Below are 19172 nucleotides of genomic sequence, written 5' to 3'. Positions count from 1 at the left end.
TTGATTTAGAGCAGCTATAAATCCCAGACTCATAGCCCCCACAACCAAAGTTACTAAACAGAACAGGACCATTTGTTTCACCAAAATAAGCATTAGAACGTGCAATTGGGCCTAAATATGATATTGTGCATTAGTCAATTCATTAGTTACTTTATACCTGCTCCTCTGTATCCCAATCCTTTACAGAATACCAAAGCATCATATCTACCCCAACTAGTTTGACAGATAGCCCCCCATACTCCATTGAGACATATTTCAGCTCTACCTTCTTGCTCTATTGTACCATTGACCAGTCGGATCTCACCATCATTTGTACATGAACCAGTACCTTAAGATTTATCAAAATAGAATCATTATGCATACTGTCTTACTGTAGCAACGCAGCCCATACTCTATGGAACAGCTTGAAGGTGTAATATAACATGAACTTTGTTTTATCACGTTAGTACATTGAGATAATGACTGGTGAGTGCTACTGCAGAACTTGTAATTTAAGAGATTCCTGCTGTTGGCCCGTCCAAATCGTTCATCGTTAAAAACACTAGCATCTGTTATGTAACAAAGATTATTTTAAAGCATTATAGATGAGTCCATTGCATGTACTTACAAGTAGAATTGTATCCTAGCTGTTTGCATATGAGTGAAGCAGTGATTGATGACATACCACAGGAAGGTACCCAGTCCCCATCATAACAATACTCTACTCTTCCTTCATTACTGGTAGATCCATTGACTAGTCTTACAGTACCATTAACACAAGTACCAGATTCTAAACACATCATTATAGGTGAAAATAATTTATATTGATAACATACCTTGAGAAGGAGAATAACAAATAAGACCAACTGCTCTTGAGGCAGTGCACCTATTACAATATGATCTACAGCCACCATAGTAGCTTGTAGAACAACAGTATCTTGAATTAACGTATGAACATTGTGATAATGAAGTTCTAGTAGAACTGCATGACCAATAGTATGTGTCATAATAACCTGTATAGTATCGACCATAATAGCTATAACTTGTGGTACCTACAGTTGAGAAATTTTACAGTAACTATTATCAATAGCAAATGCATACTAACCAAGTGCTCCAGGATATCCCATTGCTTTACATATTAGTTTTGCAGTATAACAATTGAACCTGTAGCTGCAGACAGTTCTCCATGCTCCACTTTTACAATACAACAGGATTCCTTGATTACTAGGTCCTGTGTCACTAAATGATTTCCACAGTCTAAACTGCCCATTGGTACAAGAACTAGTGACTCTTCCTATAAAATGAAATTCAAACAAAGACTCATCTGTCTCATAGACTTATACCATAGCATGCCACACCAGCTACTTCAGAGCTAGAACAGCCAGCAGAATTGGCAATGTAACTGCATGAAGAGAGCCTACTGTAACTGCTGGAACAACCAACATTCCTGATCCTAATTGGTACATAGCCTCGTCCATAACCCGCACAACAAGAGTAACTGTATTGTGAAGCTATATACATATAATTAGAAGTACATTATAACAAAGTAACTTACTGTCAAATCCCAATTGCCTACAAACTACTCTAGCATCTGAATTATCCCAACCATTATCGCAAATAGTCCCCCACTGATTGTTACGACAAAATTCAACACGACCATGAGATCTGTAAGATGATGATGCAGTAATCAAACGAATATTATTGTTTGTACAAGTCCCTCCACCTATATTGTAATGAAGCATTAATATAAACTCGTTTCTCCTTTCATATCTTACTTTGACAAACAACTCCAGCTAATCTACTATGAATGCAAGAGCTGGTAAGAACTGTATTGTAGCCACAGCTAGTTATACTAGTTTCAGACCCAGTACAACTGACATAGTCCATTAGTATAGTCCCATTACCCCAGCCATAGTATGAACTAGTTTTTGCTGCAGCTCCTAGTCAAAGAAACAAATATAGTGATTAGTGACAACAGAATCCATAGCCAGTCAAGTGATTGTAGTAAAGATAAATACTGGTGATTCAGTTTGTTTGTCATGCAATCGTGAGAATTCGGAGTAGTAATAATAATCATTTAGAGCATTAGTTGATCTAATAGTAGATCTAATAGTAGATCTAATAGTAAAAGCTACATGTACATGATTAAAGCAACCAATACGTATAGTAACAGAGTGATGTTTGTATAGGCAGATTTATGTTGACTCAAAAAGTAAGATTTAAAAATCAATTATGAATAAAGGAATAGATTCGGAGTTTAGTTATACATTTCATAGTTGATATAAACACATTGAATAAACATAATGTGAAAAAGAAAAATAAGTAACAACTACCTGTCACTATACTACCCCAAAATCATAGTTAATCTAACAATAAGCTAGTATTGCATAACGGCTCACATCGCACTAGTGTAGAAGAAAAAAGTTTTATCTTTGCATGCATAATGATACAGTGACATGCATGCAGTGTGCAGGAAAAAATTAGCATTTATTATACCTGTGATAGTATATCCTAATTGTCTACAGACAACCCTTGCATCAGTAGTGCCGAAGGCATTGTGACAGACCCAGCCCCATACACCATTGAGACAAACTTGCAGGTTCCCTTCCCAGGGTCCTGATCCCCATACCAAACGTACAGAGCCAGTTTGATTAGTACTGCAGAATTCAGCATCTGTAGCAACATAATAATATAGAAATACTATTAAAAATGCACTAACTTGCAACAGTTAATGCCACTGACAGTACAGCAGCAAAGAGAAGAATCTTTTTCATTTTTCAGCCCAGGGCTAATGATTAATTGATTATTAATAAAATAACAGTTAATAATCATAAAATTAATATTAAAATAACTTACAACCACGCCCAGAGGCAAAATGCCAAATCAGCACAACGGGTTCATTGGTTCTCTAGGGAATCTGCTCGGGCTGTATAAAGAGGTCTCTTCTCTCTCTGAGACTATACGCAAATTAGCTCCAAGTGTCTCGTTAGGAAAGAGTGTGCTTCAATATGCTGACCGAGTCGCCACTGCTCATCAAACAGTTCTTCCTCCCTGTAACGTGACCCAATCACTGACCACGTGTACTGATATCAAGTCAACAATACACTGTATAGTAGAGGTAATTAATCATTAACCCTTTCCATTGGGTGGAGCTCAGTTTTGTCCATGTCCATTTGTATAGGTTTTATTACAGTATCCGGATTGGGATGCTCATGTGCTCACTAAAGGATACCAACTGGTGAGAACTAATCCCTCTGCACAAAACTAACTAACTCCATGGAGCATTTGTTAATGCATATAAATGGAATTATGCCATGCAAATAATTCTCTAGCTAGAATTTGACAAAACAAAGCTAACTAATTGCAACTAAGTAAAATTTCTTATTATCTGCATTTACATGTTTAGGTCAATGGTTTAGTATGTCCTTTGGTTGGTACTAAGTTTTTGGATTCAGAATTTCCTAATCAAGCGGTTGACATCATTGCCAATTCATTACAATGGAGCCAGTTATTTGAATGGTATAACTATTGATACTCATATAGCATTATATTTTTGTAGTATTGGATTTGAAGGTTTCTGTAACCTCATGCTACAATATGCTGTATTTGTACCACTGGATAATGCAAGCTACATACAGATCAGTGGTAAGATTATATTACCATGATCACTTTCATGTTACTAGGATATTTGCTAACAACTAATATGTCAAGGTTCATGCTACCAATGAGAAAAGTGCCCGTTAAGCCTACTAGTAAGTAATAATGATGATAATACTATCATTTTCCATTTCTAGGTAGTCCTGATTTGAATCATCCTTCAACAAGGTGGCATTACTTTAATTCTTTAAGTGTATTTATTATCGTGTTCTGGTAGGATTTCTTCATTAAAGAAATCTAATGTCAGCATGTCCCATTTATGCTATGGATGTAAGCTGCCTCTGTCTCCAGGTAAAAATTATGATTGTGTGATCATTCTGCCATTGTAATTTTGATTATTGCACTTACTTTAGGTAACTTAATGAGTTATCACACAAAACCAGCTACTAACTCAGAAGTAAAGAGCTTGTCGCTTGCAATCTTTAATGATTCTGGAAGCAAATCAAAAACATGCATGAAAGTCAGTATTATTTATTAATTTTGTTCTTTCAACTGTAATGTGAATGATGGTGTTGCAGAGGATACAGAAGGTATCAGAAGCCATTGGCATGCTTTGTTTAATGAAGAAACACAAGTAAGTGCGTTCATTGAAAAGTTTTGTTATTTATGATAATTATTTAGATCTATAAGCTACAGGGAACTCCTTAAAAAAGCTTCGTCAGCCACAGTCAGTGTGGTATTATTATTTATTCATTTCTTTCTTCTCTTTAGTCTCAGAATCCATTTGGTGGTGATGCTGCTGATTTAATATCACAACATGTTCCGTTAAGTGAGGTAGGAGGAAGCTATTCTTGTAATCAAACATTATTATTCATGTAAAATTAATGCTTAATGCTGATCAGGTTAAAAGATTTGTAGTGTCGTCATTGCTACAAGTGGTACCGAAACTAGCATGGGGTTCAAATAGGAACAAGAGATTGGTTTTGAAAGGTTTGTATATCTTCTCTTGCCGTAAGAGATATGTCTCTTGATTTTTATTCTTCAGCTGTTTTGGAGGTATTATCATTGCATAATCATGAAACAAGATCACTCACTCACCTAACCAGAGGAATAAAGGTCAAAAAAGAGTATCATGCTCATCTTTTTAATTTTTTTGTGTTTGCCTTCAGATCTCAGAGTACAATTGGGTCACTGGTAAGATGGGGGAGAAGCAATACACCCATGTACCACCATCCCAGAGTCTAAGTGACGAGCTGATGGTTTTATTGTGGATCAAGTGGCTGATTGAAGGATTCGTCCTACCACTCATTAATGTAATGGAATTAAGTGTATAATGCCTTAAAATTGCCTTTATGATAATACCATCATGTACTCTTGATATAATACATTGTTCATTTATAGAAATACTTTTATGTAACTGAGAGAGGAGGCTCAACCAGGAATGTATTGTTCTTTTATACGAAAGACGTTTGGTCACAGATTGTTCAGTTTGGCATCAAAGGTACATGTACATGCATGAGAAATACAATTTGTGACCTATAATTGCTGTGTGTACTGTAACAAAATTATCTTGTTAATAGATTTAACTGATAAGCATATACTGAAACCAATAAAAGAGGTATTTTTACACACACACACACATAATAGTAATAACACTTGTTATGGTCTATACAAACACATAGTGGGCTACTACAAATATTATTATTAGTGTTAATGCATTATCTTGATTTGTGTCAGAAGAACAACATCAAAATTTTATTGGAATTATTTTAAATATCTGTTGTGTGTTAGGGTGATGTGTCTTGCTTGTTGCAAGACTCAAAAGCTTTAGGTGTCTCTTTGCTTCGCTTCTTGCCAAAAACTGAGAGTCTCCGGCCAATAATAAACATGAAGACCGTCCCCAAAGGATTGGAAGGAGTGATAAGAGATGAGAAGCCTCAGTCAACCAATGCCAAGCTAGTCAATATCTTAGCTGTACTAAAGTATGAGGTCAGCCATTTCCTTTATTACTTTCATGAACTAGTTGCACTCACAGAGTTTGAATAAACTTGGCTGCTCGATGCTTGGATTTAACGAGTTTTATAAAAGATGGAAGGATTTCCTTGAGAGAAAGTCTGTCAGCTTGGATGAGTCAAATAAGTAATTTAATACCATTTTACTACAAGTTTTCATCTTCCTCTCCTTTCGCCCTATTACAATGAAGGTCTTGGTATATGATAAGTGTTGATGTGTTGAATTGCTTTAATACGGTTTTATCCGATCGTCTAATGATGCTACTTGATAGAATACTGACAAAAGTGAATAGCACATTGGGGTTCATTCTAATCACCATGTAATAGGACTGTTACTACATTAGGGGATGTCATGTTATCAAAGTGAATAACGGGAGTATAAAGATGTATTTTAAAAGATGTGTCACTGAAGGTTAGCAACCTTTCATTTTTGCATATCAGAGATGGGTCAATGCACTTTTACAGTGCAAGAAATATGATACCATTGAGTCACTCTATGTATGGTGTGGTGTGTATTAAAATTAGCCTCAATCCTGTTCCTTGGTATAATTTATTTATGACAGCTGTTATTAATTCTAGAAGTTGTATACTCTTGTACCATTTTATTTATTTTTAACAGCTGCAATGGTTCCATTTGTTGAGATAGCTGACAGAGTTTCATCTTCTCATCATAATGTAGTACTATCTGATGCAGTGAGTCATCCTTACTTAGTATCCATAATCTATCATATTGATCATTTATTAGATGTCGGTGAAATTGATATCAAAAGAAATGATACTGTATACATTGGAATGTCACCTCAAGAATAATATTGTTAAGGTATGGCGAGTGAGTTTCAATTGGGAGGCAGTCATTAATATGTAATAATAGTAATTGAAACCAAAGAAATACATTTGGTATTATAATTTTATAGTGTATTATCAAATTTTTGATCAAAATTAGATTTTTTATAAATTTTGAAGTTGCTCCAAAATCTGGCCAATTTGGCTCCGAGAGAATTTTCCTTTTTTTAATAATTTTTTTCTGATGCATAATGTTCTTATGTTCTGTATCAACTTTGCTAATCAAAATTGGATTCTATTATAGGTAAACGGGCAGTATTTTGTACAGGTGCAGGGGATACCCCAAGGATCAATATTATCCACTCTGCTCTGTTGGTCAGTGAAGTACATTCACTCCAAACATTATAACCCTCCTTTATATTTACAGTATCTACTATGCTGATATGGAGGCTAGATGTATTGGCTCTTATATAAGAACTGAAGGAGTAAGTGGACCAATGGATCATGTTGCCTAACTTGCCTTACATCTTTTTAAAATTTATGCTGTAGTTCTTTGTAAGATTAGTTGATGACTTTTTGTATGTGACCGACAAAGCTGATTGTGTTAAAAGTTTTGATGCATTATTGAGCGGGGGAATCAGTCAGTATAACTGCTACATTAATAAGAATAAAACCAAGAGGAATTACTCCATTACTGATAATGGGAAAGTAACAAAGTGTGTTGATGGTAAGGAAAGTAGAAATGGACTCTGCTTTAGCTTTAAGTATCATTCACAGTGGAATGGTTTAATTGGTGTGGACTGTTAATTAATACTACAAATCTTCAAATCTTAGTTGACAATAGCAGATACAAGAGTATGTTATGCTGCAAATATCCCATAGTCTTTGTCACTTATAATTATTCCCTTGTTTCTAGACATAAGAGATTGTTTGACCATTAGTAATTCTAGCATCGTTCCTGCACACTCACTCTCAATTCAACTCATACAGTAATAATAATGATAATAATTAGTGCTTTGATTCACTTTTCTCCTTTTATTATCATAGAGCACTCTCGTTGAAGTGTGTCCCGCATTTACTGGACTCACAAGTAACTAATGCACTCTCTGATAGTGTTAGTATGCGTGTAGTGGTACAAGCTCTAGCATTCAGCTCTTGTGTTTGATTGTGTTTCTATTAAAGTGGCTCAAGCAGCTGTATTGTTAACACAGTTTATACAAGTACAGGAATGTTAACCACATTTCTGTCCAACCCACGATAGGCTTTTACAATTCCTTGAGTATAAAATCAGCAGTCTCTTTGTCCATATTGACACGCATCTTTTAGGTTCTGCTTGATCCAGAGCTGAAAATTTTTGGAAGGGTCCATAATATGGACCCTGCACTACAATAGTTTCTATTTATTTATGATATTGTGTAGTTTTTATCTAATGGTATGGTGCTATGCAACTTGTACTTAAACTTCACACTCTCTGCTATTAAGTTTCACTGCTATATCAAGTACTGCATTAAAGCTCATGGCTTGCAGTCCAATAGCAGAGCTACTGCATCAGAAATAATGAGTGAGTCCTGTACTATCGTATAGAAGGAAATTTTGGAGGGAGTTAAATTTGGCAAATTGCTAAATTTTGGTGATTGGCTAATTTTGATTTGGCGAATTTGTAGCCATGTGCCATTGAGCATGTGCAAAATGGCTCTAAATGGCAAATTTTTATTTTGGCGAATGGCTTTAAAAACACCAAATTCGCCAAATTTTAACTACCTCCAAAATGTCATTCTATACGGTATCTTGAGTCTTTTACTAATAACAATTATATTATGCAGGGATGTTGATGAGCACCACAAGGCAGTTTGATCATCGAGCCAAGTCTGTATGCAAAGTAATACTTGCATTCATACTTATATTGCTGTTGGTTTACTTCATTCTTTTTAGAGAGCAATAGGAGTATACAGTGTACCTCTGATTGTTTGCAACTGGTAAATATGTCCAATAGACCACTATTGTTATTGGTTAGGATTAGGTTATCACTTCAGTCCTTTTATACAGTTTTTAAGCGTAAGAAATCCCTCTATGGGCGGCTGTTATTCTTAATGAAGAATGTATTACAAAGGATACATGAGTCAATGGTGAGAGAAAAGGTTACTATTGTAGTATGGTTGAATTTCTGATGTATTAGGATGAGAATATTATCAACTTGCTGTTGGAGATAGTTGATAGATGCAGCAATGATCCAGTGTTTAGCATTACCTATTAAAACTGATTAATATTCATTGAACCGCAATAATAACATTCACGGTTGTAACACGTGCTAGCTCGATCATTCCGCTAATGGTTTCCTAATGAACAGGGACACCCCACATCACATGACTGTTGACTGACTGATGATTATTATAATGGTGCGCTGAAGTATCGAGAGTTTGTATCCCACACGAGTAGCGGTTTGGACTAGACTGAGAAGAAAGCGAGGGATAAAGAGCCACCAGATAATGGACATGTTTGCAAGAATATTCAACAACGTCTTGCCAGCTAAAAAGCAACCCGTTCCCAAGGAGACGGCGTGAGTCTTTCATTTACTACTGAAGTAGACCACACTGGCTCTGTAAACTGTGTAGACAATGTGTTAGTGTTTTCTTGTGTGGTGGTGGAGAGAATAAATAAAACCCAGAAATTTCTCCTTTTTTTGCAATGCACATGATTCCTGGTGCTATAGGCTATAATCACAACTAAAAGGAGAGTTAATTCCTTGCCTTATGAGCTTCCTCTCACCTCCACACCTACTATTAAGTACACTGCATATCCTCTATTAATCATATTAAACAGAGCTGTCTTCAGGGTATAATATCATGCAAGTCATGTTACTGACAGCATTTTATTCATTGTATGCAATATTGTATTGTATTGTATGTTACAGCTCTTAATGCAAGAGCAACAACAACTTTGCAAATCTTTCATACGATTATTGTACATAATATCCTCCCTCTCTCTCTCCTTTTTGTTATAACTGGTCATGTGGTTATTATGCAGGATTATATTATATTGCTAGTCACATTACTAGTTTCATTATTATTATTATTATCATTATTAATAAAGTATGGACAGTGCTCACATCATTATCTTGTTCACTTATTGTCAGTCCATCACATGCTTTGTAATGCTACACTTGTACTTGTCTCCTCTTTCGATCTCTCTCTCTCTCTCTCTCTCTCTCTCTCCAGTGCATGCTAAGCATGCTTCAATCACATGATATATGATCCTCTCACCCAGTCCTGTTATAATATTTGTATACCTTTCCTCACATGACTGTGTTCTTCTTGTATCTTATACATCATTTTATTTATGAGCTTTGTTATAGTCTGTTTTAGTTCTATCCAATACTAATTGATCATGCATGCACCCATTGTATGTACATTGTATAGTAATGAGGGACTTCCCTCAGAGGGTTATAAGAAGCGGAGGAGTGCCAGAAGATGATTATATAAAAGGAGCTTTATCTATGAGGAGATTGTTCTCTTTCACTTTCCCCTCAAGCAAGAGTTTACTGTGTAACTCTAACCGTGGGCATGTGATGGAGTCAGTGGCATGACTCCCTTTAGTAATAATATTGACATATTTCTCTAGTATCTTAGATACATGTCCATACGCACTATTTGTTATTATTATAGTAGGTACTACTGTATTTTGTTGAACAGTATACTGTTGTATGTAATATGTGATATGGATAAACTTATTGTTAGGGTATTATGCACCCTCTTAGCAAAAGATCATAGGTTACTCAGGTGACCTCCTATGAATATTCTTACCTTTATTAAACAAACCATGATTAGCATTAATGGTGCTGCTGGTGTTCATCACATGATATTCCTGCTATTAGAATGTGCTGTTGTGCTAATGACACTCCTCTCATTTTGATGGTCTTACATGTATGCTGTTACATAGGATGCTCTGTTCATGTAATGTACCTGTAAAATTATAGAGTCATTTATAGTGAAATTTACAGTATGTATTATATATTATATTAGTGACATCTAACTTACTTTTCCTTTCTTTTAATTTCTCTCTTCTCCTCTCTCTTCTTGTTAGTACTTTAGAGAGAAAGTCCAAGAGGTTGATAGCTCAAGACGGCTGGTCTCCACCTCCATTTGACTCGTCCTGTGTCAGGCTTGTCTTGTATCAGGATCACGAGGGACGAGGAAAGAAGCAAATATTTGACACGAAAGCTCACCAAGCATCAACGAGCAGCAACCAGGATATATCTGAAAGCAACGTAAGGGAATGTACATGTACATGTACATTATTGACAGAGTATTTACTATCACTGTACTATTGATTGCTGCCATACAAATATGTACTACATTTATATGATGGTAGAAAAGGATATTATTTTATTAATTTGATTGAGTTTATACTTTAGTACAGGCTTTATGTACTCACATGACTGGTTGTGTGTATACTAGTTGTTTGCTTTGGAGGAGCACTGTATACTCATGATTGTGTACAGGTCCGTCTATGCATTCCCAATGTTTGATATTGTTTAGTCATCTATAAGCCATTTAGACATCAAAAGATGGTGATTTAAGTAGCATGTGATAGACATGTGTTCATAATGACTTCATCCTTTCTCTTACCTCCTCCTCCCCTCTCTCTCTCTCTTTCCTTCTCTCTCTCTTCCCCCCCCCCTCTTTTCCCCCCCTCTCTCTTTCTTTAGGTTCACTTATCAATCAATTCCTCTTTAACTAGAAGTTATCGTAATGATGATTGTACACACGAGATGTGTAACAGTCTAACCTCAAGTATCACAAGTAGCCTTGGGAACAGTTACAGGTCAAAGTCTAATCTTACAAGACGTCCAGTGAGTTGGTCCTAATGATGTACACATTAAAGTCTCTCTTACTCTTTCTACTCAGAGCTCTGATTCAGAGCTCCTAGGTGAAATGATGTTTGGTTCAATGCCAATGAAGTTAATGGGGAATTCAGTTAAGATACATTACATAAGGTAATAGTAGCATGTATTGTACACGTGTACTCTATACAGGTGTGCCTATATACATGTGTATGCACATGCATACATCTGTAGGTTTATGCTTGAGTAATCATCATTCACAAACAAAATTTTAAAAACGATGATAATAATAATAATAAGGGACTGTAAAGCAAACTTTTTTTAAAATGTACAAATGTACAAGTTATTATTGTACATGTACAGTACACTGCATTTACATGAATGTAGTTTAATTATTTTAGACTGTCAATATTATTATATTAATTATCGTTTCCTCCTCAGGTCAGAGGAGCAGCTCATGGTAACCAAGGTGTTCTTTGCTCAGAAGAGGATGCTCTCCAGTTGCAGTTTGAACGATTTCTCTGAGAGCTGTCCTCTACCTGGTGACCCAGGACTGATACCAAAGCAGCAGACGCCATCAACTCAACAGAATAACTTCCACTGCTCACTAAGACCACCTTCATCTTCACCTGGTAAGAGACAATCTAGATACATGCACATGACATATACTTGTACGTGTACATATACATACATGTAGATGTACGTGTATACATTGTACATGTACATGTACTTAAGTATTTGTTTTTACTACATGTACATGTATATATGAAAATTTACATTTTATTCATGTTCATGTACATTTTACATTAACAATGTACTCTGTATTGTGACCTTTTAATTCTCAATCCTATGATTTAGATTCCAGACAAGGCTTAAGTCAGTCCTATTTCTCTCCTGGTCACTCACCAACTGCTTCACTTCCTACAGGCAGCACCTCCCTGGCTAACAGTGGGAACTTTGACTATTCTCCAACTCACTCTGTAAGTATAAGATATCCTCTGTATGTGTACCAATGATATCCTCTCTATATCTACTGATATTGGATGGAGTCTGCCTTGTTTTGTCTTTGAATGAGTTGTTAATTGTTCCATTGATAGACTCTATACAGTACATCCCTGCCAATAATCTTATGCCACATAGTGATAATTTGTTGGAATCTAATCACCTCTCTCTCTCTCTCTCCCCTCTACTGTAGCTCAGTATTGGTGTCCCTAGTAGTCTTACCTCAAGTTTGACTAGACGCATACAAAGAGTGAGATCAACTAGTTTAGAGAATGGATCAGAGCTGTACTATAGGATACTTAAACCAATGGACCAGGTACAAACACACCCTTAATCTCTTAATACTGTAACACCGCCTGTTTGCACTGTTGTATACATGCATGCCTTGAAATTTTGCTTACATGCACATTTCATTATTAATTTTGTTTAATTTTAGTCAACCGGAAGTCGAAGAGGAAGAAAGTATGCCATTGGTGTTGTGTTTTCACTTCATAACATGAAGCCAGCTGAAAGAGAGTACGTCTACCAACTACCAAGAGAGAGAGAGGGAGGGAGAATTAGTGTGACTCATCAATGCCTGATCTGTGAATGAGTGATAGATATTTTGACATAAATACATGTACATGTACATGTTACATGTATCTCTATTTTTTTAATAGACAATTCCAGGAGTTCTTTTTCTCTCATTTCAATCTCATCAGTTCAAGCCTTGAGCAGTTGAGGGAGAGGGTAGAGGAGACACTCTGGGGAAGGAGACAAGCACTGGCTGAGATTGTAATGAAAGCATACGAGAGCTTTGTGGACAGTTTTAAATCACTTTACTGTGCTCAGAGAATCAAAGTAAATCATACAAAAATATTATGTACAATCTAAATGTATGCATAAAATTTATGCTTGTAACATGCAAGGATGTACATGTACATGTATATAGGTGCTGGTTCTTTTATTTATTAATTTTCATTTATAGGCTCCAGTTTGGCTAGAGATAGTTGGTGGTGCTAGCAACAAACGTGAGATTTGCTGTCGTTTTCTCTCAACGCTGAAATCACTTACGATACAACTTGAAACAAAAGAGTCAAAATAGTAAGAAATTAAGAGCAAATACATGTACATGTACAGGTATGATTATTAATATTATTATTTATTTCGTACTGTGAAGTCTACAAATTCATGTCAGGGGACACAACATGCTCATGAATAGCATTACAGATTCATTGCATTGTTTTTATATTTTTTAAGTACCACACACATACATGTACATGTACATGTACATGTACGCCCATTATTGTTTAATTCATTATTGGTATTGTTCCTATGTACATGTAGTTTCCTATCCTCGCTCCTCACTGCTGTATTGAGCTATCATTTAGCATGGGTATATACTGTTAGTAAGAGTAGCTCAATGGCCACTTCAAGGCATCATGACAAAATGGCTTCAAAATCGGTGAGTTTTCAAAATGCTTGTACATGTACATGTAAGTCAATTTTTTGTTATTTTATTTTACAGCTGGCAGTTCTTGCCGAAACACACCCATACAATCCTCTGTGGGCTCAATTTGGGTAAGTTTGAGACATTATTATTACTATTACTGGGAAATGTTAAAAATAATAAAAATAACACATGTACATGTACATTAATGCTACTATTATATTACTGTATACGTGTACATGTACATGTATAGTACATGTGCACGAATTATATTACCATTGTAAAAAAATTGGATTAGTAGTTACACATGGTCATGTACATGTACATGACCATGTACAGCTGTACATGCATACACATCAGAAAAATTATAAAAATTAAGATTTCTGTTGGAGTGATTTCCCTGTTTTATAGCCCATGGTCATTGGCCCAATTTTTGAGCAATTTTAAGAATTTATTTAAAAATCCAATTTTGTTCGAAATCAGCTTAAAATTTCTACACAATATAAGTACATGTACATTAGGAAAAATTATGAAAGTGGAGAATTCTCTTCTTCCTATTTTTGACAAAATTTGACCAAAAACCCTGTACTACATGTACAGGGACTTTGGCCCGATTTGAAAGCAACTTTTAAAAATCCAATTTTGTTTGGAATCTCCATCTACAGTGTATATTCATTTTTTACTTTTTAGTGATTTATGTGGTGCAGTCTCTGATCCTCTTACAATATCCCGTACAGTGGTCGTTGGTAAATCAGCCTCGCTGGTCTGCCGGCTACTCTACCTTCTCTCCTACTTCATACGTTGCTCTGAGATTGAGGAGCAAGGACTCTTCAAGAGCTTCATGGAGTCTCAGTTCAATTTCGACGAGTTAGAAGAGAGTGACATCTTTCCCGACTCCCGCGACGGCTCGTCTCTGACCCTCCTCAGTGAGAGTGGGAGGAGTTCAGTTCCTACCATGTCTAGCAGTTTGGAGAGGGTGGAGAAAGCCCCGCTGGTGAAGCCACACCCTTTTAGTATTGGAGGGCGTGGGAACAGCATCTCTCGGGCGTCCAGTTACGGGAGTTCCTTGAACCAGAGCTCAATGACTCTCTCTTGTGGTAGTCTGGACGGACTGACATCTTGCACTACGACTCCTCTACAGGTACCCAAGCCAATACTGAGACACGTCACTGATAGCAATAGCGTCTGTCAGTCGGTCCCTGCTGGAATGCTCAGTAATTCTAGCTACATGGGGAGACAGCACTCCGCCAAAGAGAAGAGTAGTCTGACCCCATTCACATGTGTACCAACTCACTCGACATACAGCACTGGGGTTGTGACTAACTTGCAAAGAAGAGGAGGAGAGAGCAGTATGACTTCTCCTCTACTGAATGGGTATAAGATCAACACTAGTGGAGGGAAGGGAGGAGGGTGTGAGTGTGCCGATTGCTCCTCTGGTCAGTCCAGCCTATACAGTGTATGTCCTGTTGATACTAATAGGATACTGTGGAGGCCCAGACGAGGGAGCAGGGGGGCAGAGAGAAGACTGGGTGCTTCCTCTCCTTTACTCAACAATGACTGGAGGACTAGGAGCTATGACGGGCACAATAAAGTAAACTCTAGCCTGAGGAGTTTCCCCGAGAAAGAGTCTCCGGGAAGCAAGCTATTGAGTGAGTCCAGTACAGACTCGCTCTCCACAGGTTATCACACCACTAACATCTCACGTAATCCCTCAGGTACTTCCATTGGCCTCAGCCAACAGCCCCCGGCTCAGTCCAGACTATCGAAGAGACAGGGGACCTGCAGTAGCTTTGACTCTGGTGTGTTTGAGCACACATCAATACTTACAACCGACAGTGAGAGACTCACTGATTTTGATAGTCTACAGATGAGCAATGGGTCTAGTTTCAGGGCAGGTAGTAGGACAGAGTCTTCTTACCCTCAGCAATCATCCAGCATGTCACTAGCTGCTACAGGAGCTTATCCTGGCAATGACTCCATCCCAAGCACTGGTAGATACTGTCCTGGTGCATTCTCATTTACTCCTAGTCATTACCAGCCTGCCGGTAGTAATGAATTAGGTTTATCCTCTCCATTGGCTGGCACAGAAGACCAAGAGACCCCAGTGAACCAGTCAAGTTTACTGAGGGTTGATGATGCTCATGTGTTCAGTCAGTCTTATGACAGCCAGCAGAGGAAGAAGCCCTCAATAATGCTGCCCAGTAGTGGGACAACAACTGATGCTTCATCTCAACTCACCTCCAATCCTTCCTCTCTGCCTCAGGGACAGCCTTTCTCTTCTGGTGGTTTAAAGTGTGCTAGTTCTCCTGCTCTTAGTTCAATGGCTGGTCCTCCTCCAGTTATAATACAATCCTCTGATGACAATCCTGGCTCCAGTATCCCCAGGAACAACAGTTATAAAGGACTCCCTCTTATTGACTGTCCTGAGCTACAGGATCAACTCTCGCCGTCATCAAATCATTTAAATGTAAGTTAGATGCCAGTACATGTGCACATGTAATGGTGTAACTGAAAATTAAATATTGAATTAAGTATTATGGCTACAGTTTTTAAAATCAAAATTGGCTCTTACTATTATTAGTATTATTATTTGCTATAATGAATTTAAGGAACTGTGAAAATAACTTTTGATATAAGTGTACATGTACAATAAGTAATTTATTGTACAATGTACAATGTATGTACTTGTATTTCTATAGGTTGCAGAGATTAATGTTGAAGAAAGTCTCTCCGCCCGTAGTCTGTCATATCTATCAATGTCTTCATTTGGTAATGGAGCAGCTAATGGTCTCCTTTCAGCTAATAATGATAGACTGGAAAAACAGTTTAAGGACTTCTCTGAGATCGACATTCAAAAGTAAGCATAGTTAGCATACACCAAATCCAACGCTTTGTATCAAATCTTACTATTTGATTTATAGTCTTGATGAAGACATTGGTTCCGAACTACCTTTGCTCTCTCCTCCCCCCACCCTCCCTTCGTCCCACCCTGCTTCAGCTAGCTCAACCCCACGCATGACCTATCTCTCTAAGACTCCTCCTACCTCAAGCATACACTCCTCCTCTTCACTAGGAGGAGTGAGTGCTCTTGGAAGAGGAGGAGTATTAGGAGGAGGAGGGGGTGAGCTCTCTGATTTCGGTCACTCTCTGATGGCTGGTCACAGTGAACGGTATATGCCTCATTTTGTGTTACACGGTACTAGTCAGCCTTTTGATGAGTTTAAGGATCAATTGGTCAGTGATCTGTCGGCAATGATAAAAGTAAGCCCATACACATTGTATAGTACTGCATGTTATATACATGTACATGTACATGTATATACACTTGGGGTTTATGAGCTGGGTTCAGTGGGACCTCTATAGTGTATCAGTACATAAGATTACATGTACATGTACATGTATACTCGCCTGTTTGCTAATTCATTTATTTGTTTTATTATTGTTTTTCTATTGTGTAGTATTCTATTGTTGATGAGCCAGTACAGCATGGAGTGGCTATAGTGGCTGATACTGATACACTCACCTGTAAGATAGTGGCTGTATCGAAAAGCCAAAGAACAAAGTAATTCCTACATTAATCATGTCATTATTATAATAATTATTATTCTTAGCAATTAATGCATTATTTTTTTACATTATTCTTTTTCATTATTTTACTGCCTTTTATTGTATTATTTTAGCGATGGTGAAGTATTGATTGGAACTGCACGTCCGTCATATTCCGTACAACAACTAATTCACTCTGTGTCTACACTATGGGACATGCAACTCCCTCCTGAATTTGTAAGTACATGTACATGTACATACTTGTATTAATAAATTATTATAGTTATTTATCTGTACATGCAAATACTAATTATAACCTGTTTATTTATTACAGTCTTATTATGAGAGTGATGAAATAAAACAAAAACAAATAGAGCAAAAACTGTTATTTATTATTACTATAATTTATTTATTATTCTAGTGCCTGTCTAGTATGGAGGATGGATTAATGGCTTTAAATGAGCAGGGACAAATGATGTCTGCTGGTCTACTGGAGGAAGGACGAATTAGTGACTTATCTACATCTTTGAAGAAGCTCCATAGCTCCCTCAAGTAAGAAAGTGCAGCATGAGCAACTGAGCATGTACTACTAATAATACATTTACCTTCCACTCTCTCTCTCTTTCTTTATAGTACTGATATTAGTGATCATTCATTGCTTCAAGCACTGGCTGGTGTTCATGTTAGCAGCTCTGATCCAACCATATCAAAGGAGCTCCAGTTTCATTGCCTTCATTCTCTTATTAAATAAAAGAAAACATAGTCTAGGAATTAAGCACACATTGTGCATGCAGTCAAGAGAAGATGTATATTCTAACTGAATGATGCATGCACACACTTCACTTCACTCCTGCTTTTTAATTTATATTCACGTTCATTCATTCATCCTCAGTTTAGGGTCTCTATCTCAGTCCTGTTATTATTATTATTATTATTATTTAATTATTATTATTATTTTTGTTCTCTTTTTGATGTTTTTTAAATTTTATTATAACATTAAGAGTTAAGTGTAGGGTTGGTATTACGTAACGACACGCCCTTGTTATGTAACGAATTTCCCTGCACTTGTTAAATTACGGGATTTTACAGGGCTTGACATTAATGACAGGTCAAGAGGTTGAAATCAGTGAAAAGATGCCCAAAGCACTTGAAGCTGTTTTTGCAGGAGAGAAATCTTTGAGTAGCTACGTCGAGGAAGAATGCAAGAAACACAGTATAGACCACGAGGCAGTGTCTAAAGAAATGGAAGAAATGAAAATGAATCCGGAGCCTGAAGTTGATTTTCATGAAGAGCTCAAGTTTTCTGTCAAAGTTAGCAATACATAGCACTAGACTATATTTATAATACTAGAAATCAATAAATTATAATAATATAGCCTGTTTAACTAATAATAATTACTGATCTGTTTTATTTTTATTTTTTTACTACTAAAAGCCATCGCTTGCAACATCAAAGAAAGCCTACCAGGTGCTACTGGGTGGACTGGCTCATGATGATTTCAACGAATATTGCAGCATTGGACTCGTCCCGTACCAGGGAGAGAAGCATCACAGCACTACAGCTAATCCTCTTCACTTCTTTGACTACAATGCATTGATTGATGACTGGATGATGTCTACAGACCCACAGGAACAAGTCAAGCCTGATGAAGAGGACAAATAAAACAAACCAGTTCATTCGTAATACTCATTTCATTAGTTATGCAAAACATCATGTGTATCCTAATATTTCCAATCATGGAATGTTTTAATTGTCATGAGTAATCTTCATAGACACTATAGCACAACATGCCTCATGCATGCTAGCTAGACTACCATGCCAGCGCATGCTCAATCCTTGCAGGCTCAACATAAACTGCACATGGTGCATGACTCTATTGATATCATTGTTTTTACTTGCATGGACACTAACATATTAGCCAGTGGAGTAGTCAAGCGCTAAATAATGCAATATGTGACACTCCCCTCTACCCTCACCATGCAC

The 19172-nt window shown here is 36.9% G+C and overlaps 3 protein-coding genes across 3 annotated transcripts in view; 2 read left to right on the top strand and 1 right to left on the bottom strand.

The window, feature by feature from the left end:
* The window catches only part of LOC105312268 (scavenger receptor cysteine-rich domain superfamily protein-like), a 6423-nt gene extending 3656 nt beyond the window's left edge, over positions 1 to 2767 (bottom strand). Inside the window, exons 1-11 of the mRNA XM_019994918.1 lie at positions 2699 to 2767; positions 2476 to 2652; positions 1755 to 1919; positions 1535 to 1702; positions 1323 to 1490; positions 1085 to 1273; positions 816 to 1031; positions 608 to 769; positions 372 to 548; positions 158 to 328; positions 46 to 111 (exon numbers count right to left, since the gene is read on the bottom strand). Coding sequence (XP_019850477.1) covers positions 46 to 111; positions 158 to 328; positions 372 to 548; positions 608 to 769; positions 816 to 1031; positions 1085 to 1273; positions 1323 to 1490; positions 1535 to 1702; positions 1755 to 1919; positions 2476 to 2652; positions 2699 to 2753 — 1714 coding nt within the window. The 5' untranslated portion in view covers positions 2754 to 2767. The remainder of the gene's footprint in view (positions 1 to 45; positions 112 to 157; positions 329 to 371; positions 549 to 607; positions 770 to 815; positions 1032 to 1084; positions 1274 to 1322; positions 1491 to 1534; positions 1703 to 1754; positions 1920 to 2475; positions 2653 to 2698) is intronic.
* A 61-nt stretch (positions 2768 to 2828) lies between these two features.
* On the top strand, positions 2829 to 8688 carry LOC105312267 (telomerase reverse transcriptase-like). Its single transcript, XM_019994917.1, has 33 exons — positions 2829 to 3097; positions 3161 to 3217; positions 3386 to 3498; positions 3539 to 3624; positions 3663 to 3731; positions 3774 to 3804; positions 3854 to 3927; positions 3990 to 4096; positions 4155 to 4210; positions 4258 to 4303; positions 4348 to 4410; positions 4479 to 4566; positions 4622 to 4692; positions 4746 to 4889; positions 4978 to 5077; positions 5157 to 5194; positions 5368 to 5565; positions 5612 to 5715; positions 5780 to 5873; positions 5916 to 6000; positions 6208 to 6281; positions 6334 to 6408; positions 6676 to 6746; positions 6799 to 6856; positions 6921 to 7098; positions 7149 to 7226; positions 7288 to 7360; positions 7419 to 7461; positions 7791 to 7932; positions 8195 to 8250; positions 8304 to 8347; positions 8392 to 8497; positions 8548 to 8688. The coding sequence occupies exons 1-33, from the start codon at positions 2855 to 2857 to the stop codon at positions 8623 to 8625; spliced, it is 2943 nt and encodes a 980-aa protein (XP_019850476.1). The 5' UTR covers positions 2829 to 2854; the 3' UTR covers positions 8626 to 8688.
* A 78-nt stretch (positions 8689 to 8766) lies between these two features.
* Positions 8767 to 18975, top strand: LOC100636825 (uncharacterized). The gene is made up of 20 exons (XM_019994916.1): positions 8767 to 8928; positions 10452 to 10635; positions 11077 to 11220; positions 11276 to 11364; positions 11653 to 11843; positions 12070 to 12191; positions 12407 to 12529; positions 12650 to 12729; positions 12873 to 13053; positions 13181 to 13296; positions 13540 to 13657; positions 13721 to 13773; positions 14333 to 16109; positions 16342 to 16499; positions 16564 to 16903; positions 17101 to 17204; positions 17323 to 17425; positions 17610 to 17740; positions 17822 to 18499; positions 18624 to 18975. Exons 1-19 carry the CDS (start codon positions 8858 to 8860, stop codon positions 17937 to 17939), a joined length of 4203 nt encoding a protein of 1400 aa, XP_019850475.1. The 5' UTR covers positions 8767 to 8857; the 3' UTR covers positions 17940 to 18499; positions 18624 to 18975.
* Positions 18976 to 19172: the final 197 nt, after the last annotated feature.

This window comes from Amphimedon queenslandica, unplaced genomic scaffold (assembly GCF_000090795.2).
Source record: "Amphimedon queenslandica unplaced genomic scaffold, v1.1 AMPQUscaffold_13460, whole genome shotgun sequence".
NCBI classification, from domain to species: domain Eukaryota; kingdom Metazoa; phylum Porifera; class Demospongiae; order Haplosclerida; family Niphatidae; genus Amphimedon; species Amphimedon queenslandica.
This window is presented reverse-complemented; position numbering and strand designations above follow the sequence as displayed.